This window comes from Mobula hypostoma, chromosome 2 (genome assembly GCF_963921235.1).
Source record: "Mobula hypostoma chromosome 2, sMobHyp1.1, whole genome shotgun sequence".
Taxonomy (NCBI): Eukaryota; Metazoa; Chordata; class Chondrichthyes; order Myliobatiformes; family Myliobatidae; genus Mobula; species Mobula hypostoma.
The window spans coordinates 162,336,108-162,363,058 of NC_086098.1; the positions used below are offsets into that span (position 1 = coordinate 162,336,108).

The window sequence follows — 26,951 nt, forward strand, 5'->3', positions numbered from 1 at the left end:
AGTCTGTCAGCGTGGCAGGCAGCAGCTGTGGAGGGAGGAACAGGTTTGAGCATCCTGATCTAAATTGGGGCAAGTTTTCTATGTTTCTAAAGGAAGGGTGGCTGTGAAGGGGCAGAGGTGATGAGGGAGAGTAACTGATTATTAATTTAATCGGTTCAGCACAACATTGTGGGCTGAAGGGCCAGTTCCTGTGCCATATGATTCTATGAATGAGACAGGAGCAGACGGTGCTGCTGAGGGACAGGGGACGGCTCAGCCAAGCTGTAGGTAGGAAGAGAGTGCAGAGTGCTGGTGTTAGAGGAGACAGAATGGGAGACCCTCACAAGGGCACCTGTGGAGAATTGATTACTGGGTGGTGTGGGCACAAGCTGCAAAGACTGGGTACTTGATCCAAATCTCCGACTGGGTCTGGTGAAAAGTCCCAAAACGTCGACTCTATATTCATTTCCACAGATGCTGCCTGACCTGCTGAGTTCCTGCAGCACTTTGTGTGTGTGGCTCTGCAGAACCTGGCATTCCTGATTGGATATGATGATGCCCAACGGGGTGGGTGGGGTGGGGTCAGGGCCGGCCTCTGTACAGCTGGACTTTCCCAACCCTGGCTAGCTGCCAGATGACACCAGACTCGAAGATGGCATCGTGCACGCCAGTGAAGTGGAAGGCTCCAGCCTGGCGATTCTTCTCCCAGTAGTGGTGCCAATTGCCCCGGGCGTCCATTCCGTAGCCAAACACCGAGAGCTGGAGGAGGTCACAGCAGTGTCACTGACCACAGCAGAATCCACCCCCATGCTGAGGGGAACATGTCTGATCCTCAAAACCACAGACAAGGGGAGAGGTCACAGAGCTGAGGGGAGGGGTCACAGACTGAGGTGTGTGAAGGGAGAAAGGGGAGAGGGATCATCCCCACCCCCACCAACCAGCATGGCTTCTTCGCCACAGATGTCTCCCCCCACAGCCTTGGACCCAGCACCTCGTGCCCTTGGGAGTCAAAGGATCAGGTGAGGCAGAACACATTTTCCCCCTCCCAACAACCCTTGCCCACCCACCCACCCCATTTCTGGCCTCTCCCTTGTTCTCCGCTCCTCCCTCCTCCCCTCCCCACCCTCTCCCTCCTCCCCTCCTCTCCTCCCCCTCCCCTCCCTCACCCTCCTCCCCCTCCCCTCCCTCCTCCCCCTCCCCTCCCTCACCCTCCTCCCCCTCCCCTCCCTCACCCTCCTCCCCCTCCTCTCCCTCCTTCCCTCCCCCTCACCCTCTTCCCCTCTGCCCCATTACCATAGGATCATAGCTGACATTGTCCCTCTTAACCCCATTCTGCTGCCTTCTCTCCGTAACCTTTGACACCCTAACTAACCAAGAAACTATTAACCTCTGCTTTGAATACACCCAATGACTTGGCCTCTACAACCACCTGTGGCAGTAAATTCCACAGATTCACCACCCTCTGGCTAAAGAAATTCCTTCTCATCTCTGTTCTAAATGGACATCCCTCTATCTGTGCCCTCTGGTTCAAGACTCACCCACTAGAGGAAACATCCACTCCACAAACACTATCGAGGCCTTTCAACATATGATAGGTTTCAATGAGATCCCTCCTCATTCTTCTAAATCAAGGGAGTACAGACCCAGAACCATCAAAAGCTCCTCATACATTAACCCCTTCATTCCTGAGATCATCCTCGTGAACCTCCTCTGGACTCTCTCCAGTGCCAGCATATCTGAGAAAAGATAAAGGGCCCAAAACTCTCAAAACTCCAAATGTGGCCTGACCAATGATGACTTATAAAGCCTCAGCGTTATATTCTACTGCTCTCGAAGTGAATACTAACATTGCACTTGTCTTCCTTACCACCAACTCAACCTGCAGGTTGAATTTTGGAATTTTCACAGTTTAGAAAATAGTGTATGCTTTTATTCCTTCTAACAAAGTACATGACCATACCGTTCCCTAAACAATATTCCATCTGCTGCTTCTTTGCCCAATTTCTCAAAGTGCTTCTTCAGATTCCGTTTCCTCAACACCTGCCCTTCCACCTATCTTTGTATCCTCCACAAACTTGGCCACAAAGCCATCAAATTCCATCATTCAAATCATTGACATATAACGTAAAAAGAATTGGTCCCAACATTGGCCCCAGTAGAACATCACTGGTCATTGGCAGCCAACCACATGATTATTCCCACTCTTTGCCTCCTGCCAATCAGCCAGCGCTCTATCCATGCTAGAATCTTTCCTGTAATACCATGGGCTCGTAACTTGTTAAGCTGTCTCATATATGTCAAAGGCCTCCTGAAAATCCCAGTTCACAACATCAACCAATTCTCCTTTGTCCATCCTGCTTGTTGTATCTTCAAAGAGTTCCAACAGATTTGTCAGGCAAGATTTCTCTTGAGGAAACCATGCTGACTGTGGCCTATTTTGTAATCTGCCTCCAAGTACCCCGAAACCACATCCTTAACAATGGAATCCAACATCTTTCCAACCACTAAGTCAGGCTAACTAGCCTAAATATCCTTTCTTCTGTCTCCCTGCCTTCATAAAGAGTAGAGTGACATTTGCAATTTCCCAGTTTTCCAGAATCTAGTGATTCTTGAAAGATTATTATTAATGCTTCCACAGTCTCTTCAGCTACCTCTTTCAGAAGCCTGGGGTGCATTCCAGTTGGTTCAGGTGACCTATCTATCTTCAGACCTTTCAGTGTCCCAAGCACCTTCTCTCTAGTAATAATATCTATATTCTCCTCTACACCCTGACACACCCAATTTCTGACATACTTCTAGTGTCTTCCACAGTGAAGACTGACGCAAAATACTTGTTCTGTTTCTCCATATTTCCCGTCCCCCCTTCCCTTTTACTACCGCTCCAGCATCATTTTCCAGTGATACAATATCTACTCTTACATCCCTTTTGCTCTTTACATATCTGAAAAATATCCACTTTTATATTATTGGCTAGCTTACCTTCACATTCCCATCAGTTCACTCAGTTTCCCATTGCCTTGCCAAATTTGTTTAAACCATCCCCGACAGCTCCAGACAACCTGCTCATAAGGCTATAGGTCCCCCTCTGGTTCAAGTGTAACCTGTCCCTTTTGTACAGGTCATGCCTTCCCCAGAGGAGATCCCAATGATCCAGAAATCTGAACCCCTGCCCCTGCACCCTGCACCACAGCCATGCAGTCAACAGTCAAGATAGTCTCTTTTTACCCTCACTAACACATGGCACAGGGAGCAGGCCAGAGATTACTACACATGAGATTCTACTTTGCAGCTTTCTACCAAACTCCCGATATAGTATTTCCTACCGATACCACATGTACCACAACCTTCACCCGACCCTTCAGAATGTTACCTGGTCACACAGGTGTAGGCCAAGGACGAGGGCAAGGAGACCGGTGGACGGGTAATGGCCGTGACCTTCCGTCCACAACTTATGCACATAGTGCAGGAAGCCAGGGTGCAGGATGGCAGCCTGAAGTCAGACAGAGGGGTCACTGGGGTTCGGATCAGTGGGTCCCGAGGATTAGAGGTCAGGAGATGCCTGCGTTGTGTGTACGGTCCCTGGCTGGGGGAGTCACTGTTGGGATGCGGGTGTTTGTGGTGAGAGTGGTGTTGATGGGTTTGTGGACTGGGTAGTGTTGACAGGTTTGCTGACTGGGTGGTGTTGACGGGTTTGCGGTGAGGGTGGTGTTGACGGGTTTGTGGACTGGGTAGTGTTGACAGGTTTGCGGACTGGGTGATGTTGACGGGGTTTGTGGTGAGGGTGGTGTTGACGGGTTTGTGGTGAGGGTGGTGTTGAAAGGTTTATGGTGTGAGTGGTGTTGACGGGTTTGTGGTGAGGGTGGTGTTGACGGGTTTGTGATGAGGGTGGTGTTGAAAGGTTTATGGTGTGAGTGGTGTTGACGGGTTTGTGGTGAGGGTGGTGTTGACGGGTTTGTGATGAGGGTGGTGTTGACGGGTTTGCGGTGAGGGTGGTGTTGGCTGGTTTGTGGTGTGAGTGGTGTTGACGGGTTTGTGGTGAGGGTGGTGTTGACGGGTTTGTGATGAGGGTGGTGTTGACGGGTTTGCGGTGAGGGTGGTGTTGGCTGGTTTGTGGTGTGAGTGGTGTTGGCTGGTTTGTGGTGAGGGTGGTGTTGACGGGTTTGCGGACTGGGTGGTGTTGACGGGTTTGCGGACTGGGTGGTGTTGACGGGTTTGCGGTGAGGGTGGTGTTGACGGGTTTGTGGACTGGGTAGTGTTGACAGGTTTGCGGACTGGGTGGTGTTGACGGGTTTGCGGTGAGGGTGGTGTTGGGTTTGTGGTGAGGGTGGTGTTGACGGGTTTGTGGTGTTGACGGGGTTTGTGGTGAGGGTGGTGTTGACGGGGTTTGTGGTGAGGGTGGTGTTGACGGGTTTGTGGTGTGAGGGTATTGACGGGTTCTGCACTATGGGTGGGTTATGTATGGGGGACGGAGGTTAATCACCATCGAGCCTCACCTTGTTCCAATTGACATGGATGAGTTTCTGTGACCTGGAGGGGAAGGAGAGATTGTGTCACCTGGCGGGGTGGGGTGGGTATTCAGGCCATCTGCCTCAACACAAACCAATTGCTCTCCCCTCCACATCCCCCTTCCCATCCTACCCCCTCCCCCTCCCCCTCCTACCCCCTCCCCTCCTCCCTCCCCATCCTCCCCTCCCCTCCTCCCTCCCCATCCTCCCCCCATCATCCCCTTCCCTCACCCCTCCCCATCCTTCCCACCCTCCCCATCCTCATCCTCTCCTCCCCTCCCACCCTCCCCATCCTCATCCTCTCCTCCCCTCCCACCCTCCCCATCCTCATCCTCTCCTCCCCTCCCACCCTCCCCATCCTCATCCTCTCCTCCCCTCCCACCCTCCCCATCCTCATCCTCTCCTCCCCTCCCACCCTCCCCATCCTCATCCTCTCCTCCCCTCCCACCCTCCCCATCCTCATCCTCTCCTCCCCTCCCACCCTCCCCATCCTCATCCTCTCCTCCCCATCCTCATCCTCTCCTCCCCCTCCCCATCCTCATCCTCTCCTCCCCCCTCCCCATCCTCATCCTCTCCTCCCCTCCCACCCTCCCCATCCTCATCCTCTCCTCCCACCCTCCCCATCCTCATCCTCTCCTCCCACCCTCCCCATGCTCATCCTCTCCTCCCCTCCCACCCTCCCCATCCTCATCCTCTCCTCCCCTCCCACCCTGCCCATCCTCTCCCCCCCTCCCCATCCTCATCCTCTCCTCCCCTCCCACCCTCCCCATCCTCATCCTCTCCTCCCCTCCCACCCTCCCCATCCTCATCCTCTCCCACCCTCCCACCCTCCCCATCCTCATCGTCTCCCACCCTCCCACCCTCCCCATCCTCATCGTCTCCCACCCTCCCACCCTCCCCATCCTCATCGTCTCCCACCCTCCCACCCTCCCCATCCTCATCGTCTCCCACCCTCCCCATCCTCATCGTCTCCCACCCTCCCACCCTCCCCATCCTCATCGTCTCCCACCCTCCCCATCCTCATCGTCTCCCACCCTCCCACCCTCCCCATCCTCATCGTCTCCCACCCTCCCCATCCTCATCGTCTCCCACCCTCCCACCCTCCCCATCCTCATCGTCTCCCACCCTCCCACCCTCCCCATCCTCATCGTCTCCCACCCTCCCACCCTCCCCATCCTCATCGTCTCCCACCCTCCCACCCTCCCCATCCTCATCGTCTCCCACCCTCCCACCCTCCCCATCCTCATCGTCTCCCACCCTCCCCATCCTCATCGTCTCCCACCCTCTCATCCTCTCCCACCCTCCCACCCTCCCCATCCTCATCCTCTCCCACCCTCCCCACCCTCCCCATCCTCATCCTCTCCCACCCTCCCCATCCTCATCCTCTCCCACCCTCCCACCCTCCCCATCCTCATCCTCTCCTCCCCTCCCACCCTCCCCATCTTCATCCTCTCCTCCCACCCTCCCCATCCTCATCCTCTCCTCCCCTCCCACCCTCCCCATCCTCATCGTCTCCCACCCTCCCACCCTCCCCATCCTCATCGTCTCCCACCCTCCCACCCTCCCCATCCTCATCGTCTCCCACCCTCCCCATCCTCATCGTCTCCCACCCTCCCCATCCTCATCGTCTCCCACCCTCCCACCCTCCCCATCCTCATCGTCTCCCACCCTCCCCATCCTCATCGTCTCCTCGTCTCCCACCCTCCCCATCCTCATCGTCTCCTCGTCTCCCACCCTCCCCATCCTCATCGTCTCCTCGTCTCCCACCATCCCCATCCTCTCCTCCCCTCCCCTCCCACCCTCCCCATTCTCATCCTCCCCTCCCCTCCCACCCTCCCCATTCTCATCCTCCCCTCCCACCCTCCCCATTCTCATCCTCCCCTCCCCTCCCACCCTCCCCATTCTCATCCTCCACTCCCCCTCCCCATCCTCATCCTCACCCTCCCCTTCCTCCTCCCCTTCCTCCTCCCCATCCTCCCCTCCCCTCCCTATCTGCCCCCCATCCTTCCCTCCTCATCTGACCCCCATCCTCCCCGTCCTCCCCTCCCCTGCCTCATCCTCCCCATCCTCCCCCTTCCTCCTCTCCATCGTCTGCCTTCCTCCTCTCCATCCTCCCCCTTCCTCCTCCCCATCCTTCCCTCCCCTCCCCATCTGCCCCCATCCTTCCCTCCCCTCCCCATCTGCCCCCCATCCTCCCCCTCCCCTTCTGCCCCCATCCTCCCTTCCCCCTCCCCACCCAATCCTCCCCCTCCACTCCTCCCTCCCTAATCCTCCTCCTCCCCCTGCTCTCCAGTAGGATCTTCCCAAGTCACAGCCCCCCACAGTGGGACATAGTAGATACACACTGAGAGGTTCCCCACCACTGCCACCTACCATGGGGCATTCTTCAACCACTGGAGATCCCGAGGCTTAAATGGGACGAGCACCAGTTGGACATGGGGCTCCAGGCTCCTTGCGCTCTCTGGGTACATCAGGTAATGGGTAGTTTTGCTGCCGACATCGGTCTCATATCCCTGAGTCTTGGCCTTGTTCATCCTTGGGAAAGGAGTTGGGGTTGAGGAGAATGAAGCACATTTGGTCGATTATGAGACGTGGCAGGTGTACCTGCGGCCGATTGCGCAGAGAGCTCCATTTCTTTGGTGGAAGGGCTTTGGAGTATGCATCTCCTGTCTCACAAGCCCACTTCATGCCTCCCACACTGTACTGTGGCGAACAGGGATCAAACACCTTTCACCGGACAATGCCGCTCTGCAGATCAGTAATCCTTGTCAGGACAGAGTGGCCACCACCCCTTTCACAGTCCGTGAGAGGGATTTCCCCTGAAGGAGCACCAGCTTGGGAGGCCTGTGGGGCTCAATCAGACCCATCCCAGAACCCAGTTGAGGAGGATCGCCACAAAGACAGTTTCCCAGGACCATGGAACCCAATCCCCATTGATCCATAGATCATGAGGTTCACATCTCTGTCTCTTGATACACGCAGCACCATGGCTTCATCAATCCTGTCCTGAAGGCCCTAAGTCCTGGATCCAAGGCTGCCACGAAATCCTGGTTGTTCTGTGATCATGCAGTCACCAAACTCTTCAGCAAATTTCTACAGATGATCAGGGTAGAGCATTCTAACTGAGTGCATCGATGTCTGCTACAGGGGCTCCAATATGCAGAGGCAGTGGAGCCTTCAGAGAGTTGTCAGCTTCACCACCCACTGACCCTCCCCCCGTCACCACCCACTGACCCTCCCCCCGTCACCACCCACTGACCCTCACCCCTGTCACCACACACAGACCCTCCCCCCGTCACCACACACTGACCCTCACCCGTCACCACACACTGACCCTCACCCCGTCACCACACACTGACCCTCACCCCCGTCACCACACACTAACCCTCACCCGTCACCACACACTGACCCTCACCCCCGTCACCACACACTGACCCTCCCCCCCGTCACCACACACACTGACCCTCACCCCCGTCACCACACACTGACCCTCACCCCGTCACCACACACTAACCCTCCCCCCCATCACCACCCACCCCCCGTCACCACACACTGACCCTCCCCCCGTCACCACACACACTGACTCTCCCCCCGTCACCACACACTGACACTCCCCCCGTCACCACACACTGACCCTCACCCCCGTCACCACCCACCGACCCTCACCCCCGTCACCACCCACCCCCGTCACCACCCACACTGACACTCACCCCCGTCACCACACACTGACCCTCCCCCCATCACCACCCACCCCCCGTCACCACACACTGACCATCCCCCCGTCACCACACACTGACCCTGCCCCCCGTCACCACCCACACTGACCCAGCCCCCGTCACCACACATTGACCCTCCCCCCCATCACCACCCACACTGACCCAGCCCCCGTCACCACACATTGACCCTCCTCCCCGTCACCGCACATACGACCCTCCCCCCCATCACCGCACACACTGACCCTCCCCCCCGTCACCACACACTGACCCTCACCCCCCGTCACCACCCACCGACCCTCATCCCCGTCACCACCCACCCCCGTCACCACCCACACTGACACTCACCCCCGTCACCACACACTGACCCTCCCCCCCATCACCACCCACCCCCCATCACCACACACTGACCATCCCCCCGTCACCACACACTGACCCTGCCCCCCGTCACCACCCACACTGACCCAGCCCCCGTCACCACACATTGACCCTCCCCCCCGTCACCACCCACACTGACCCAGCCCCCGTCACCGCACATACGACCCTCCCCCCCATCTCCGCACACACTGACCCTCCCCCCCGTCACCACACACTGACCCTCACCCCCCGTCACCACCCACACTGACCCAGCCCCCGTCACCACACATTGACCCTCCTCCCCGTCACCGCACACACGACCCTCCCCCCCGTCCTCCCCGTCACAACACACACCGACCCTCCCCCCATCACCGCACACACCGACCCTCCCCCCGTCACCACACACTGACATTCCCCCCGTCACCGCACACTGACCCTCCCCACCGTCACCACACATTGACCCTCCCCCCGTCACCACACACTGACCCTCCCCCCGTCACCACACACTGACATTCACCCCGTCACCACACACTGACATTCACCCCGTCACCACACACTGACCCTCACCCCGTCACCACACACTGACCCTCCCCCCGTCACCACACACTGACCCTCACCCCGTCACCACACACTGACATTCCCCCCGTCCCCCGTCACCGCACACACCGACCCTCCCCCCGTCACCACCCACACTGACATTCCCCCCGTCACCACACACTGACCCTCACCCCGTCACCACACACTGACATTCACCCCGTCACCACACACTGACCCTCAGCCCCGTCACCACCCACACTGACATTCCCCCCGTCACCACACACTGACCCTCCCCCCGTCACCACCCACACTGACATTCGCCCCGTCACCACACACTACCCTCCCCCCGTCACCATCCACACTGACCCAGCCCCCGTCACCACACATTGACCCTCCCCCCGTCACCACCCACACTGACCCAGCCCCCATCACCACACATTGACCCTCCCCCCGTCACCACCCACACTGACCCAGCCCCTGTCACCACACATTGACCCTCCCCCCGTCACCACCCACACTGACCCAGCCCCCGTCACCACACATTGACCCTCCCCCCGTCACCACCCACACTGACCCAGCCCCCGTCACCACACATTGACCCTCCTCCCCGTCACCACACACTGACCCTCACCCCGTCACCACACATTGACCCTCCTCCCCGTCACCACACACTGACCCTCACCCCGTCACCACACATTGACCCTCCCCCCGTCACCACACACTGACCCAGCCCCCGTCACCACACATTGACCCTCCCCCCGTCACCACACACTGACCCTCACCCCGTCACCACACATTGACCCTCCCCCCGTCACCACACACTGACCCAGCCCCCGTCACCACACACTGACCCTCACCCCGTCACCACACACTGACATTCACCCCGTCACCACACACTGACCCAGCCCCGTCACCACCCACACTGACATTCGCCCCGTCACCACACACTGACCCTCCCCCCGTCACCACACACTGACATTCGCCCCGTCACCACACACTGACCCAGCCCCGTCACCACCCACACTGACATTCGCCCCGTCACCACACACTGACCCTCCCCCCGTCACCACACACTGACATTCGCCCCGTCACCACACACTACCCTCCCCCCGTCACCACCCACACTGACCCAGCCCCCGTCACCACACATTGACCCTCCCCCCGTCACCGCACACACGACCCTCCCCCCCATCACCACACACACTGACCCTCCCCCCGTCACCGTCCACACTGACCCTCCCCCCGTCACCACACACTGACCCAGCCCTGTCACCACCCACACTGACCCTCCCCCCGTCACCACCCACACTGACCCAGCCCTGTCACCACCCACACTGACCCAGCCCCCGTCACCACACACTGACCCAGCCCCCGTCACCGTCCACACTGACCCTCCCCCGTCACCACACACTGACCCAGCCCCCGTCACCACCCACACTGACCCAGCCCCCGTCACCGTCCACACTGACCCTCCCCCCGTCACCACACACACTGACCCCAGCCCCCGTCACCGTCCACACTGACCCTCCCCCCGTCACCACACACCGACCCAGCCCTGTCACCACCCACACTGACCCTCCCCCCGTCACCACACACTGACCCAGCCCCCGTCACCGTCCACACTGACACTCCCCCCGTCACCACCCACACTGACCCAGCCCTGTCACCACCCACACTGACCCTCCCCCCGTCACCACACACCGACCCAGCCCTGTCACCACCCACACTGACCCTCCCCCCGTCACCACACACTGACCCAGCCCCCGTCACCGTCCACACTGACCCAGCCCCCGTCACCACACACCGACCCTCCCCCCATCACCGCACACACCGACCCTCCGCCCATCACCGCACACACTGACCCGCCCCCGTCACCACCCACACCGACCCTCCCCCCGTCACCACACACTGACCCCCCCCGTCACCGTCCACACTGACCCAGCCCCCGTCACCGTCCACACTGAGTCACCGTCCACACTGACCCTCCCCCCGTCACCACACACCGACCCAGCCCTGTCACCACCCACACTGACCCTCCCCCCGTCACCACACACTGACCCAGCCCCCGTCACCGTCCACACTGACACTCCCCCCGTCACCACCCACACTGACCCTCTCCCCCTCACCGCACACACTGACCCTCTCCCCATCACCGCACACTGACCCTCCGCCCGTCACCGCACACACTGACACTCCCCCCATCACCGCACACACCGACCCTCCGCCCATCACCGCACACACTGACCCGCCCCCGTCACCACACACCGACCCTCCCCCCGTCACCGCACACACCGACCCTCCGCCCGTCACCGCACACACTGACCCTCTCCCCATCACCGCACACTGACCCTCCGCCCGTCACCGCACACACTGACCCTCTCCCCATCACCGCACACACTGACCCTCTCCCCGTCACCGCACACACTGACCCTCTCCCCATCACCGCACACACTGACCCTCTCCCCATCACCGCACACTGACCCTCCCCCCGTCACCACACACCGACCCTCCCCCCGTCACCACACACTGACCCTCTCCCCATCACCACACACCGACCCTCTCCCCATCACCACACACCGACCCTCCCCCCGTCACCACACACTGACCCTCCCCCCGTCACCACACACACTGACCCTCCCCCCATCACCGCACACCGACCCTCCCCCCGTCACCGCACACCGACCCTCCCCCCGTCACCACACACTGACCCTCTCCCCATCACCACACACCGACCCTCCCCCCGTCACCGCACACACCGACCCTCCCCCCGTCACCACACACTGACCCTCCCCCCGTCACCACACACACTGACCCTCTCCCCATCACCGCACACACTGACCCTCCCCCCGTCACCACACACCGACCCCCCCCTCCGCACCGACCCTCCGCCCATCACCGCACACACTGACCCTCCCCCGTCACCGCACACACCGACCCTCCCCCCATCACCGCACACACCGACCCTCCCCCCGTCACCGCACACACTGACCCTCCCCCCGTCACCGCACACACCGACCCTCCCCCCGTCACCACACACCGACCCTCCCCCCCGTCACCGCACACACCGACCCTCCCCCCGTCACCGCACACACCGACCCTCCCCCCGTCACCACACACCGACCCTCCCCCGTCACCCCACACCGACCCTCCCCGTCACCGTCACCGCACACACTGACCCTCCCCCCCGTCACCACACACTAACCCCCCCCACCACCCACACTGACCCTCCCCCCCACCTCCAAGCACATCTTCAAAAGGCACTTCCTCAGGAAGTCAGCATCCGTCATGAAGAACCCCCTCCATCCGGGCCATTCCATCAGTTACCATCATCAGAGAGCAGTTACATCAGCCTGAAGATACACACTCAACGTTTTTGGAACCGCCTCCTCCCTCAGCGATGGACAATGATCCCCCAAATATGAATGAACAGTAAATCTCAAGTATTGCAATACCCTGCTGCCACAATGCAACAATTTTCATGACCTTTATCAGTAATATTCAACCAGATTCTGATTACATCCAGCAAGATGCTCTTTCCTGCAAGGTCGCAGTGATGGCTTTGAACTGTTCTGGAGTCAGACGGTGACTGGTAAAGTTGCCTTGATTGTTGGAGAAACTACATCCCCATTCCACATGAACCTTCCCCTGGGCCAAAGTTAATGTAAAAACCCACCTGAAAACAAAGCCATGTGAGTCAATTAACTTCCCGTAGTTTGATCCATTGAGATTCCCGGAGTTGCCCACAACTGCACAGGTCTGACAGCGACAGGAGTTCATCCTCTGCACTGGCTTGGACTTGATCCCCCTCTGGAAGAGCTGGTGGTGAGCCAAGGCCAATGTCGGTTTTCTCAGCTGCAGCTTCTGCAAGGACCAAAAACACCAGCAGATTTCACTGAGGAGCAAAATAACAACCCTCCCACCCAGCCCGCCCAAATCAAACCTCCCGCAGCCCACCCACGCAAAACACACACTCCCACCCAGCCCGCCCAAATCAAACCTCCTGCAGCCCACCCACACACTCCCTCTCATCCCTCCCAAACCAAACATTCCACAACCCACCCACCCCAAACACACACTCCCTCTCACCCCTCCCAAACCAAACCTCCCATAGCCCACCCAGCCCTTCCAAACCAAACATTCCACAGCCCACCCACCCCAAACACCCACACACCCACACACTCCCACCCAGCCCTCCCAAACCAAACCTCCCACAGCCCACCCACCCCAAACACCCACACACTCCCACCCAGCCCTCCCAAATCAAACCTCCTGCAGCCCACCCACACACTCCCTCTCATCCCTCCCAAACCAAACATTCCACAACCCACCCACCCCAAACACACACTCCCTCTCACCCCTCCCAAACCAAACCTCCCATAGCCCACCCAGCCCTTCCAAACCAAACATTCCACAGCCCACCCACCCCAAACACCCACACACCCACACACTCCCACCCAGCCCTCCCAAACCAAACCTCCCACAGCCCACCCACCCCAAACACCCACACACTCCCACCCAGCCCTCCCAAACCAAACCTCCCGCAGCCCACACACCTCCCTCTCACCCCTCCCAAATCAAACCTCCCACAACCCACCCACCCCAAACACACACTCCCAAACAGCCCTCCCAAACCAAACCTCCCACAGCCCACCCACCCCAAACACCCACACACTCCCACCCAGCCCTCCCAAACCAAACCTCCCGCAGCCCACACGCCTCCCTCTCACCCCTCCCAAATCAAACCTCCCACAACCCACCCACCCCAAACACACACTCCCACCCAGCCCTCCCAAACCAAACCTCCCGCAGCCCAGTCTCAGGCTGTAAGTGTGGAGTTTTCACACTCTGCCCGTGAGTGTGGCTTCCTCGAATGTTCTAGTTCCCTCCCACATCCTAAAGTCATGCAGGTCAGTTAATGGGACATTTTAGTTGGCAGGGAAGTTAGGGTACGGAGTAGATGGAGAAGAGAGGTTAGAGGGAAATGAAGAATTGAGCTGGCATGGATGGGACAGGCAATCCAACGGCCTCCTTTTGTGCATTAATTATTAGTGGGGTCCATCCCTGATGCCCCAACAGAGAGTGGAACACTCCTAGTCAGAGGGAAGGCACAGCAAGATCCCCATTTGGCATGCCCCCATCAACTGTCACGAATTTTTGTCTGTGCACCAGATAAAGTATTCTGCCTGGATGCACCTGGGCTTGGCGTGGTGACTGCTCTGCACATCAGCTCAAACGACTGTAGAGAATTGTGGACACATCACACACAGAGTGAAGAAACCACACTGTCCGCTACAGCTTCCTTCATTATGCCTCCATTGATCACATTTTTCAGTGCTCCAATGCTCATAAGACCATAAAATATAGGAGCAGAATGAGGTCATTCAGCCCATCGAGTCTGCTCTGCCATTTCATCATGGCTGATCCATTTTCCTTCCCAGCCCCATTCTCCTGCGTTCTCCCCATATCCCTTCATGCCCTGACTACTCAAGAATCTATCAACCTCTGCCTTAAATGTACAAAAAGACTTGGCCTCCAAGCTGCCCATGACAATGAGTTCCACAGATTCACCACTGTCTGGCTAAAGAAATATCTCCTCATCTCCATTCTAAAAGGGCGCCCCTCTGTTCCCTCCATGGAGAAGGTGAGACTTGTACAGAAGGGACAGTTTGCACATGAATTTGATGGGGATTAATATCCTAGTGGGAAGACTGGTTAATGCTAAACAGTAGGGGTGCAGAGAGATGGGAACCAGAGTGCCAGAACAGTGACTGGAGAGGTTGTGGAGCAGATGTTGGTAAGACCTCAGACAAAAGTTAGGAATCGAAAGGTTGACTGGCATCCTGAGCTGCATATACTTCAATGTAAGAAGTATCATAGGAAAGGTGGATGATAGTGCTGAAGATGAGGTATCAGATTTTCAAGCACAGCCAATGAGTAGTGAGGAGAGGCTGTTGAAAGGGCAATAGGATGAGTTGTAACATAAAAGGCAGACAAAATCGAAAAGGGTGAATACAGGTGTTGTATTTGAATGAGTGCATTCAACTTGCAGCACACTCACAGATTGGCATGTATGATGCTGTGGGCATCACTGATTATAGCTGGGAACTTAATGTCCAAGGATACACACTGTATCAAAAGGACAGGCAGGAGACAGGTGGGGAGGCGTAGCTCTGTTGGCAAAAAGGGAATGAAATCAAAACATTAGAAAGAGGTGTCATGGGGTCAGAAGGTGTTAAATCTTTGTGGCTGGAGCTAAGAAACTGCAAGGGTAAAAAATCACTGATGGGAGTTGTATACCGAGGCCCAAATAGAAGTCAGGATATGGACTACAAATTACAATGGGAGACAGAAAATGCATGTCAAAAGGACAATGTTACAATAGTCATGGGAGACTTCAATATGCAGGTAGATTGGGAAAATCAGATTGGTGCTGGATTCCGGGGTGGGGGGGGGGGTGGTTTCTAGAATTCCTACGAGATGGTTTTTTAGAGCAGCTTGTGGTTGAGCCCAGCAGGGGATCAGGTATTCTGGATTGGGTGTTGTACAATGATTCGAAACTGATTAGAGAGTTTAAGGTAAAAGAACCCTTAGTGATCATAATACAATCAAATTCACCCTGAAATTTGAGAAGATGAAGCTGAAGTCAGATGTATCAGTATTGCAGTGGACTAAAGGGAATTACAGAGGCCTGAGAGAGGAGTTGGCTAGGATTGATTGGAAAAGAACACTGGCAGGGATGACAGCAGAGCAGCAATGACTGGAATTTCTGGAAGCAATTCGGAAGGCACAGGATATATACATCCCAAAGAGGAAGAAATATTCTAAAGGCAACATGTCACAGCCATGGCTAACAAGGGAAGTCAAAACCAACATAAAAGTCAAAGGGGGCATATCATAGAGCAAAACGTGGAAGTTAGAGGATTGGGAAGCTTCTAAAAACCTACAAAAGGAAACTAAAAAAGTTATTAAGATAAAGATAGAATGGGAAAGTAAGCAAGCTAATAATATTAAAGAGGATACCAAAAGTTACTTCAGATGCATAAAATGTAAAAGAGAAGTGAGAGTGGATATCGGGCTGCTGGAAAATGATGCTGGAGAGGTAGTAATGAGTTTCATGAAAGAGCGAATGAACTGAATAAAAATATTGCATTAGTCCTCACTGTGAAAGACACCAGCAGTATGGTGGAAGTTCCCGGTGTCAGGGGTCAGAAGTGTGTGAAGTTAGCATAACTAGAGAGAAGGTTCTTGGGAAACTGAAAGGTCTGAGGTAGATAAGTCACCTGGACCAGATGGTGTACACCACAGCGTTCTGAAACCGATAAGGTAAAATTAAACTTTATTTATTCTTAAGGAAATTATTGCTGCAAAGTTGCTCAGTCAGAAATATATACTTAAAATACAAAATGTAAGCATTGAGGTATGAAAAAGAACACAAATGTGCATTAAAAAGTAATAGTGCAAAATACAGATGTGCAATGAAACCATATACATTTGAGGAGGAGAAATTGTGGAGTCTTACAGCGAGAGGGAAAAAGGGTCTCCTGTGACGTTCAGTGGTGCATCTTGATGGAATCAGTCTGTTACTAAAGATGCTCCTCTGTTTGTCCAATGTGTCATGGAGGGTGTGAGATAACGCTCCGTAGCTTCTGCAGCATCCTCCTCTCAGGCAGAACCATCAGGGAATCCAGTTCCACCCCCAGAACAGAACCAGCCTTCCTAATGAGGTTATTGGTCTTCTTGGCATCAGCTGTTCTCACCCTGCTGCCCCAGCAGGCTACGGCGTGGAATAGAATGATGGCCACCACTGAGTCGTAGAACATCTGCAGCAGGGTACTGCAGACGTTGAATGACCAGAGCCTCCTCAGGAAGTACTGTCGGCTCTGTCCTTCACTGAGTCATAGAACATCTGCAGCAGAGTACAGGTGATTCAGCCCACATCACTCGACAAAGTTGTCACCACTCTTCTGTACTCAGCCTCTTGACCCTGGCTGATACAACCCACAATTACTGAGTCATCTAATCACTTCTGCAGGTGGCAGAACTCCAAGATGTACCTGAAGTCCGAGATGTAGATGGTGAACAGGAAGGGGGACAGGACAGTCCCCTGAGGTGCCCCTGTGCTACTAACTACAGTATCTGATGCACAGCTCTGCAATCTCACATTATGTTGCCGTCTGGACAGGTAGTCTGTAATCCAGGACACTGGTGGAGCATCCACCTGCATCTCCATGAACTTACTCCCTAGTAAAGCAGGTCAAAAAGTTATAAAAACACTGCAGAAATCACAGAACATGATTCTCAAAGAAGTGGCCGAAGACATTGTGGAGGCATTAGTAATGATCTTCCAAGAATCACTAGATTCTGGCCTGGTACCGGAAGACTGGAAAATTGCAAATGTCACTCCACTCTTCAAGAAGGGAGAGGGGCAAAAGAAAGGAAACTATAGGCCAGTAAGTCTAACCTCAGTGGTTGGGAAGATGTTGGAGTCTCTTATCAAGGATGAGAACTCAGGGTACTTGGAGGCACATGATAAAATTGGCCTTAGTCGGCATGGTTTCCTCAAGGGAAAATCTTGCCTAACAAATCTATTGGAATTCTTTAAAGAAGTAACAAGCAAGATTAACAAAGGAGAATTGTTTGATGTTGTGTACTTGGATTTTCAGAAGGCCTTTGACAAGGTGCCACACATAAGGCTGCTTACAAACTATGAGCTGATAGTATTACTGTACAGGAAAGATTCTAGCATGGATAAAGCAGTGACTGATTGGCAGGATACAAAGTGGGAATAAAGGGAGCCTCTTCTGGTTGGCTGAAGGTGACTAGCGATGTTCCACAGGGGTCTGTGTAAATTCTTTGTACATTATATGTCAATAATTTGGATGATAGAATTGATGGCTTTGCAAAGTTTGCAGATGATATGAAGACAGGTGGAGGGGCAGGTAGTGTTGAGGAAGTAGAGAGGCTACCAAAGGATTTAGACAAAATAAGAGAATGGGCAAAGAAATGGCAGATGGAATACAGTGTCAGAAAGTGTATGAATCAGGATCAGGTTTATTATCACCGGTATGTGACGGTCATGCACTTCAGTAGAAGAAATGAAAGGGTTGACTAAGTACAAAATATCGAGCTGCAGAAGGACGTGGAAGTCCTTGTACAGGATTCCCCAAAGGTTAAATTGCAGTTTGAGTCTGTGCTGAGGAAGACAAATGCAATGTTAGCATTCATTTCAAGAGGACTAGAATATAAAAGCAAGGACGTAATGTTGAGACTTTATAAAGCACTGGTGAGGTCTCACTTGGAGTATTGTGGGCAGGTTTGGGCCCCTTATCTTCAAAAGGTTGTGCTGAACCTGGAGAGGGTTCAAAGGAGGTTCACAAAAATGATTCCAGGATTGAATGGCTTGTCAAAATTTGACATTTTTGGCTCAAGGAGGAGGCAGTTTGAGCAAATCTTACATTTCCTTTCATGGATAAGTGTCAAGCAGATTCTCATCTATCACACAGTACCATAAGAGAGGTATCTGATCAGCCCCAACTCCATCCTGCAGAAGGACAACAAGCCCAGACATACGGCCAGGGTCACAATGAACTGTCATTAGCAAAAAGAAGAAGGATTTTTGCCTCCACAGGGCCCTGAGCTCAACATCATTGAGGCTGTCTGGGATTATCTGGAGAGACAGAAGCAAGTGAGACAACCAAAGTCTGCAGAAGAACTGTGACAAGTCTTCAGCTGCTTGAAATGACTGGCCAGTCAATTTTCTTATAAAACTGCATGACAATGTAGCTACAAGAATTGATTAAGTTTTAAAGGCGAAGGGTGGTCATGCCAAAGATTGATTTGATTTAGTTCTTTACTGTTTGCTGCTCTTCATAGTAACTTTTTTGATATTTATAAACTTTTCATTTCATTATTGTTCAAAGTATCTTCACTTCACAGATTTTTTTAAATATTTGCCCAAGACGTTTGCACAGTACTGTGGGATGTCAGAGCTAAGTTCTTTACACAGAGAGTGATGGGTGTGTGAAACACCCTGCCAGGGGTGCTGGTAGAGACAGATACATTAGAAACTCTTAGATAGTCACATGGATGAAAGAAAAACTGGAGGGCAGTGTGGGAGGGAAGAGTTAGATTATTGTTAGAGTAGGTTAAAAGGTCAGCACAACATGGCGACCTGTACTGTGCTGTAATGTTCGATGTATTACAAGCTCTGCCTGCCCTGACAAGTATCAGCTTTCAGTAGTCTCAGTTCAGGTTTCCAACGTCTGCACTTTATTTGATTTTCATTTTCCCTGAAATCTGTAAGTTTGACTCACCAACCACCACAGGAGAATATCGTGGGGGATGTCCTGGTTATCACTGGTCAGTAGTGGCTGAATAGTTGAATTAAACCTCTTGTCAAACCAGAGTGAGACTCGTTGTTCCGCGATACAAGTCTCACAGCCGCAAGAATTCTTTCTGCACAGCCTTGCTTCCTTCCTGTGGCACCAGAAGACGGTGAACAAGCAGAGCAGGAGGAACAGAATTCCTGCCCACCTGGAAAGACTCATCCTGAAGCAGCAAAGAGTGACTGGGAATCTCATCTACATCAGGCTGTGGTCCTGGGACATGCCAGGTCACTGCTTCTGGGGTCCTCTAGTCACCTCCTTCATTGTTCAGTAGTCCTAGAGTGAAGAGCAGAGTTATAAACAACTGCACACTCATTAGAAACATCAAACTACTTGTTTATTTGTTTAGAAATACAGCAGAAAACAAGCCCTCTGGCCCAACGAGCCACACCATCTAGCAACCTCTGATTTACCCCCCCCCCCCACCCAGCCTAAACACAGGCCAATTTACAATGACCAGCTAACAAGTATGTCTTTGGACTGTGGAAGGAAAGCAGAGCACCAGGAGGAAATGCATGTCGTTCACAGGGAGAATGTACAAACTCCTTAGAGACAGCATAGGATATGAACTCCAAACTCCGGTGCTGCAAGCGCTCATTCCACACAGCACCAGATGCAGATTCCATTTACTTATCACATGTACATGCGAACATACAGGAAATGTGTTGTTTGCATTAAGACCATCGAATATAGAAGCAGAATTAGGCCATTTGGCCCATCGAGTCTGCATCACCATTTCATCAAGGCTGATCAAATTTTCCTCTCAGCCCCAATCTCCAGCATCCCTTCATGCCCTGACCAATCAAGAATCTATCAACCTTTGCCTTAAGTATCTGTAAAGGCTTAGCCTCCACAGCTGCCTGCAGCAACGAATTCCACAGATTTACCCCTCTCTAGCTAAAGAAATTCCTCCTCATCTCTGTTCTAAAAGGACACCCCTCTATTCTGAGGCTGTGTCCTCGGTCTTAGACTCTCCCACCATAGGAAACACCCTCTCCACATCCACTCTATCAAGACCTTTCACCATTCAATAAGTTTCAATGAGGTCACCCCTCATTCTTGTGAATTCCAGCAAATGCAGACCCAGAGCCAAACACTCTTCATATGACAAGCCATTCAATCCTGGAATCATTTTTGTGAACCTCCTTTGAACCCTCTCCAGTTTCAGCACATCCCTTCTAAGATAAGGGGCCCAAACCTGTTCACAATACTCTCTCTCTCTCTCTCTCTCTCTCTCTCTGTCTCTCTCTGTCTCTGTCTCTCTCTCTCACACACACACACACACACACACACACACACACACACACACGTCATCGTCGTCGTGGTTATCCCTCGAGGTCGAGGATGATGGTCTTCATTCCATTGATCCACTTATGGGCTCTCAAGTGGCTTATGAGTCCAATCTTGGCTTTGAAAGTTCCTCCGCATTCAGGACAGGTAGTTCCAGATGGCAGATCGGGCTTTGGTTGTTGCTGCCTCTCTTTCCATTTTCTTCTCTTTTCTTCTCATTCTGCACATTTGTTGACTTCAAAAGTTTCTGTTCAATCTTGGATGATGGCTTGCCAAAGTTTCCTGTCCTTGGCATTGGTTTCCCACTTGTTGATGTCGATGTTACATTTCTTCCGGTTGGCTTTTAAGACGTCTTTGAATCTCTTCTGTTGTCCGCCTCTTTTACGTTTGCCTTCTTTAAGCTGGGAGTAGAAGATTTGTTTCGGCAGACGTTCGTCTTTCATCCGAACAACATGACCGCTCCATCTTAGTTGGTTCTTGATGAAGTAGGCTTCAATGCTTGTTTTTGCTTCATTTCGCACGTTGATGTTGGTTCTTCTATCTTCCCAGCTGATATTTAAGATGTTTCGAAGACAGCGTTGATGGAACTTTTCAAGTGCCTTCAGAAGTTATCGGTATGTTGTCCACGTTTCTGATGCATACAGGAGCGTTGGGATTACCACTGCTTTGTACGCTAACATTTTGGTGTCTGATTGGATGTCATGATCATGAAAGACTCTTGTTCGGAGACGTCCAAAAGCTGTTCCAGCGCATTTAAGACTATGTTGGATCTTGTCATTAAGGTCGACTTTGGAGGAGAAGAGGTGACTTCCAAGATACGGAAAGTGGTCCACATTTTCCAGGGTTGTTTCGCCAAGTTGAATTGATGGTTCCATCCGATTTGTGTCAGTTGGTGACGGTTGGTAGATGATCTGGGTCTTCTTGGAATTGATGATAAGTCCAAGTTTCGTGTCTGCACGGTTGAAGGCAGTCAGAATCTGTTGTAGGTGGTTTTCTGAGAGAGCTGCAACACTGTTGTCATCTGCGTATTGGAACTCGATGAGGGAACTTATGGACATCTTGTTTTTGGACTTGAGATGGGCAAGATTGAAAAGTCTGCCATTTGTTCTGCAGACAATTTCAATTCCTGGGAATAGGTCGTCTTTGATGATGTGAATGATTGACGCAAAGAAGATTGTGAACAAAGTTGGGGCAATCACGCATCCCTGTTTTGCTCCTGATCTAACTTGAAAAGGCTCACAGTTACTGTTGCTGACCATGACTGTGGCAAGCATGCCATCGTGGAGGAGTCTCAGGATTCGAATGTACTTTTCAGGGCATCCATAGGTGGATAGGACATCCCATAGGAGTACTCTTGATACCAAGTCAAAGGCTTTGGTGAGGTCGATGAATGCCATGTACAAAAGTTGAAGTTGTTCATGACATTTTTCTTGTAGTTGTCGCATTGTGAAGATCATGTTGATTGTTCCACGTGATGGTCTAAAACCGGCTTGAGTCTCCGAAAGGATCTTCTCAACTAAAGGCTGAGCCAGCTGTTCATGATGCGGGTGAGGATCTTTCCTGCTTCCTGCTGTTGCTAACAGGGAAATTCCACAATAGTTTCCACGTTCAGATCGATCACCTTTCCTTTTGTAGATGGTAACGATTGCTGAGTCTCTAAAGTCTGCTGGTATGTCTTCATTTATCCGGATCTTGATGAGAAGTTGATGTAGTGGATAATGAAGCAGGTTACCTCCAATTTTGTAGACCTCAGCTGGTATTCCATCGAGTCCAACAGCCTTGTTGTTTTTCAAGGTTTTGATGGCTTCCTTGACTTCTTCAAATGTTGGTATTTTGCTTAGGGAGTCGTCAATGGGCTGTTTTGGAATGTTGTTAATCACATTTCTGTCAAATGAGATAGTTGATTTAGAAGATCTTCAAAGTGCTCCTTCCATCTAGAATTGATGTCAGCATTGCTCTTCAGGATGGTTCAATATGCTCTTCAAGAAGCTAGCTCGCAGTTAGTTTTTACAATGTCTCCTGAGACGGTGATGTGCCTCTCATGTGACATGTGGCAGTCTTGGGGGAACGCCCCTCTCCCGCAGAGTCACATCTGCCAGAAGTGCATACGACTGGGCGATCTGGAAGACCGTGTAAGGAATCTGGAGCAGCAGCTGGATGACCTTCGACTCATAAGGGAGAATGAGGCAGTCACATCAGGGAGGTAGGGAGGTAGTCACATCTAGGCTGTCGGAAGCAGGTCGTTGGGTGACAGTCAGAGGGGGGAAAGCAAAGGTGAGCAGACAGGTAGTGCAGAGCACCCCTGTAGACATCCCCCTGAATAATAAGTTTACCATCCTGGATACTGTCGGCGGGGACGACCGACCAGGTGTGAGCCACGGTGGCAGGGCCTCCGGCACTGAGTCTGACCCTGTGGTGCAGAAGGGTGGGACGGAGAAGAGGAGAGCTGTCGTCATTGGAGACTCTATAGTCAGGGGAGCAGATTGGAGATTTTGTGGACGTGAGAAGGACACCCGCATGGTTTGTTGCCTCCCGGGTGCCAGGGTCTGGGATGTCTCTGACCGGGTGCACGACATCCTAGTACGAGAGGGAAAGGAATCAGAAGTCGTGATACATGTTGGGACCAACGACATAGGCAGGAAGAGGGATGAGGTCCTGAAGTGTGAGTTTCGGGAATTAGGCAGAAGGCTGAAGAACAGGACCTCAAGGGTGACGTTCTCAGGATTGCTGCCAGTGCTACATGACAGAGATGGTAAGAATTGGAGGAGATGGCAGTTGAATGCGTGGCTGAGGAGTTGGTGCAGGGAGCAGGGTTTTAGATTTTTAGATCATTGGGATCTCTTCTGGGGAAGGTGGGACCTGTACAGATTGGATGGGTTGCACCTGAACTCGAGGGGGAGCAATATCCTTGCAGGCAGGTTTGCTAGCATGGTTCGGGAGGGTTTAAACTAATTTGCGAGGGCGATGGGACCCAGAGCGATAGAGCAGTGAAAGCAGTGCAAGCAGTGCATGGAGTAAAGCCAGATCTAACATACAGAGAGGCTTTGAGGAAAGAGAAGCAGAATAAACGGTGTAAAGACAGTAAGGTAGAAGGGCTGAAATGTGCGTACCTCAATGCAAGAAGCATCAGGAACAAAGGTGATGAACTGAGAGCTTGGATACATACATGGAATTATGATGTAGTGGCCATTACAGAGACTTGGCTGGCACCAGGGCAGGAATGGATTCTCAATATTCCTGGATTTCAGTGCTTTAAAAGGGATAGAGAGGGCGGAAAAAGGGGAGGAGGGGTGGCATTACTGGTCAGGGATACTATTACAGCTACAGAAAGGGTGGGTAATGTAGCAGGATCCTCTTTTGAGTCAATATGGGTGGAAGTCAGGAACAGGAAGGGAGCAGTTACTCTACTGGGGGTATTCTATAGGCCCCCTGGTAGCAGCAGAGATACAGAGGAGCAGATTGGGAGGCAGATTTTGGAAAGGTGCAAAAATAACAGGGTTGTTATCATGAGTGACTTTAACTTCCCAAATATTGATTGGCACCTGATTAGTTCCAAGGGTTTAGATGGGGCAGAGTTTGTTAAGTGTGTCCAGGATGGATTCCTGTCACAGTATGTGGACAGGCCGACCAGGGGGAATGCCATACTAGATCTAGTACTAGGTAATGAACCGGGTCAGGTCACAGATCTCTCAGTGGGTGAGCATCTGGGGGACAGTGACCACTGCTCCCTGGCCTTCATAAATATCACGGAAAAGGATAGAATCAAAGAGGACAGGAAAATTTTTAATTGGGGAAAGGCAAATTATGAGGCTATAAGGCTAGAACTTGCGGGTGTGAATTGGGATGATGTTTTTGCAGGGAAATGTACTATGGACATGTGGTCGATGTTTAGAGATCTCTTTAGAGATAAATTTGTCCCGGTGAGGAAGATAAAGAATGGTAGGGTGAAGGAACCATGGGTGACAAGTGAGGTGGAAAATCTAGTCAGGAGGAAGAAGGCAGCATACATGAGGTTCAGCAAGCACGGATCAGATGGGTCTATTGAGGAATATAGGGAAGCAAGAAAGGAGCTTAAGAAGGGGCTGAGAAGAGCAAGAAGGGGGCATGAGAAGGCCTTGGCGAGTAGGGTAAAGGAAAACCCCAAAGCATTCTTCAATTATGTGAAGAAAAAAAGGATGACAGGAGTGAAGGTAGGACCGATTAGAGATAAAGGTGGGAAGATGTGCCTGGAGGCTGTGGAAGTGAGCGAGGTCCTCAATGAATACTTCTCTTCGGTATTCACCAATGAGAGGGAACTTGATGATGGTGAGGACAATATGAGTGAGGTTGATGTTCTGGAGCATGCTGATATTAAGGGAAAGGAGGTGTTGGAGTTGTTAAAATATATTAGGACGGATAAGTCCCCGGGGCCTGACGGAATATTCCCCAGGCTGCTCCATGAGGCAAGAGAAGAGATTGCTGAGCCTCTGGCTAGGATCTTTATGTCCTTGTTGTCCACGGGAATGGTACCGGAGGATTGGAGAGAGGCGAATGTTGTTCCCTTGTTCAAAAAAGGTAGTAGGGATAGTCCGGGTAATTATAGACCAGTGAGCCTTACGTCTGTGGTGGGAAAGATTCTTAGAGATAGGATCTATAGGCATTTAGAGAATCATGGTCTGATCGGGGACAGTCAGCATGGCTTTGTGAAGGGCAGATCGTGTCTAACAAGCCTGATAGAGTTCTTTGAGGAGGTGACCAGGCATACAGATGAGGGTAGTGCAGTGGATGTGATCTATATGGATTTTAGTAAGGCATTTGACAAGGTTCCACATGGCAGGCTTATTCAGAAAATTAGAAGGCATGGGATCCGGGAAAGTTTGGCCAGGTGGATTCAGAATTGGCTTGCCTGCAGAGGGCAGAGGGTGGTGGTGGAGGGAGTACATTCAGATTGGAGGATTGTGACTAATGGTGTCCCACAAGGATCGGTTCTGGGACCTCTACTTTTCGTGATTTTTATTAACGACCTGGATGTGGGGGGAGAAGGGTGGGTTGGCAAATTTGCAGACGACACAAAGGTTGGTGGTGTTGTAGATAGTGTAGAGGATTGTCAAAGATTGCAGAGAGCCATTGATAGGATGCATAAGTGGGCTGAGAAGTGGCAGATGGAGTTCAACCCGGAGAAGTGTGAGGTGGTACACTTTGGAAGGACAAACTCCAAGGCAGAGTACAAAGTAAACGGCAGGATACTTGGTACTGTGGAGGAGCAGAGGGATCTCGGGATACATGCCCACAGATCCCTGAAAGTTGCCTCACAGGTGGATAGGGTAGTTAAGAAAGCTTATGGGGTGTTAGCTTCCATAAGTCGAGGGATAGAGTTTAAGAGTCGCGATATAATGATGCAGCTCTGTAAAACTCTGGTTAGGCCACACTTGGAGTATTGTGTCCAGTTCTGGTCACCTCACTATAGGAAGGATGTGGAAGCATTGGAAAGGGTACAGAGGAGATTTACCAGGATGCTGCCTGGTTTAGAAAGTATGCATTATGATCAGAGATTAAGGGAGCTAGGGCTTTACTCTTTGGAGAGAAGGAGGATGAGAGGAGACATGATAGAGGTGTACAAGATAATAAGAGGAATAGATAGAGTGGATAGCCAACGCCTCTTCCCCAGGGCACCACTGCTCAATACAAGAGGACATGGCTTTAAGGTAAGGGGTGGGAAGTTCAAGGGGGATATTAGAGGAAGATTTTTTACTCAGAGAGTGGTTGGTGGGTGGAATGCACTGCCCAAGTCAGTGGTGGAGGCAGATACACTAGTGAAGTTTAAGAGACTACTAGACAGGTATATGGAGGAATCTAAGGTGGGGCCTTATATGGGAGGCAGGGTTTGAGGGTCGGCACCACATTGTGGGCCGAAGGGCCTGTACTGTGCTGTACTATTCTATGTTCAATGGTTGAACCATCTTTGCTTTTGAGAAGGGCTTGAACATGTGCGGATGGGCCAAAAATAGCTTTAGTTGCGTTGAAAAAGCCTCTAAAATCGTTGGCATCTGCTAGTTGTAGGATTTCCTGAGCTATCTTCCTCCACCATTGGTTTTTCAGGTTTCGGGTGCTCTTCTGGACTGCAGCCTTGCATTCCTGATAGCGTTTCTTTTTGGTAGCCGATTGTTGGTCATTTTGTAAGGTAATGAAAGCTTTTCCCTTTTCGT

General features: G+C 52.6%; 1 protein-coding gene across 6 annotated transcripts in view; it reads right to left on the reverse strand.

Annotated features, from left to right (window-relative positions):
* Window positions 1-543: 543 nt before the first annotated feature.
* Window positions 544-26,951, reverse strand: part of LOC134342622 (CMP-N-acetylneuraminate-beta-galactosamide-alpha-2,3-sialyltransferase 1-like) — a 38,887-nt gene continuing 12,479 nt past the window's right edge. For 5 of the 6 annotated variants that reach the window (XM_063040958.1, XM_063040954.1, XM_063040955.1 and 2 more), the window contains 6 exons: window positions 19,405-19,752; window positions 12,765-12,952; window positions 6,858-7,019; window positions 4,473-4,506; window positions 3,350-3,469; window positions 544-738 (listed from right to left, as the gene is read on the reverse strand). In XM_063040958.1, coding sequence (XP_062897028.1) covers window positions 562-738; window positions 3,350-3,469; window positions 4,473-4,506; window positions 6,858-7,019; window positions 12,765-12,952; window positions 19,405-19,671 — 948 coding nt within the window. In that variant the 5' untranslated portion in view covers window positions 19,672-19,752 and the 3' untranslated portion in view covers window positions 544-561. The remainder of the gene's footprint in view (window positions 739-3,349; window positions 3,470-4,472; window positions 4,507-6,857; window positions 7,020-12,764; window positions 12,953-19,404; window positions 19,753-26,951) is intronic. The other variant, XM_063040959.1, reaches the window with a different exon arrangement.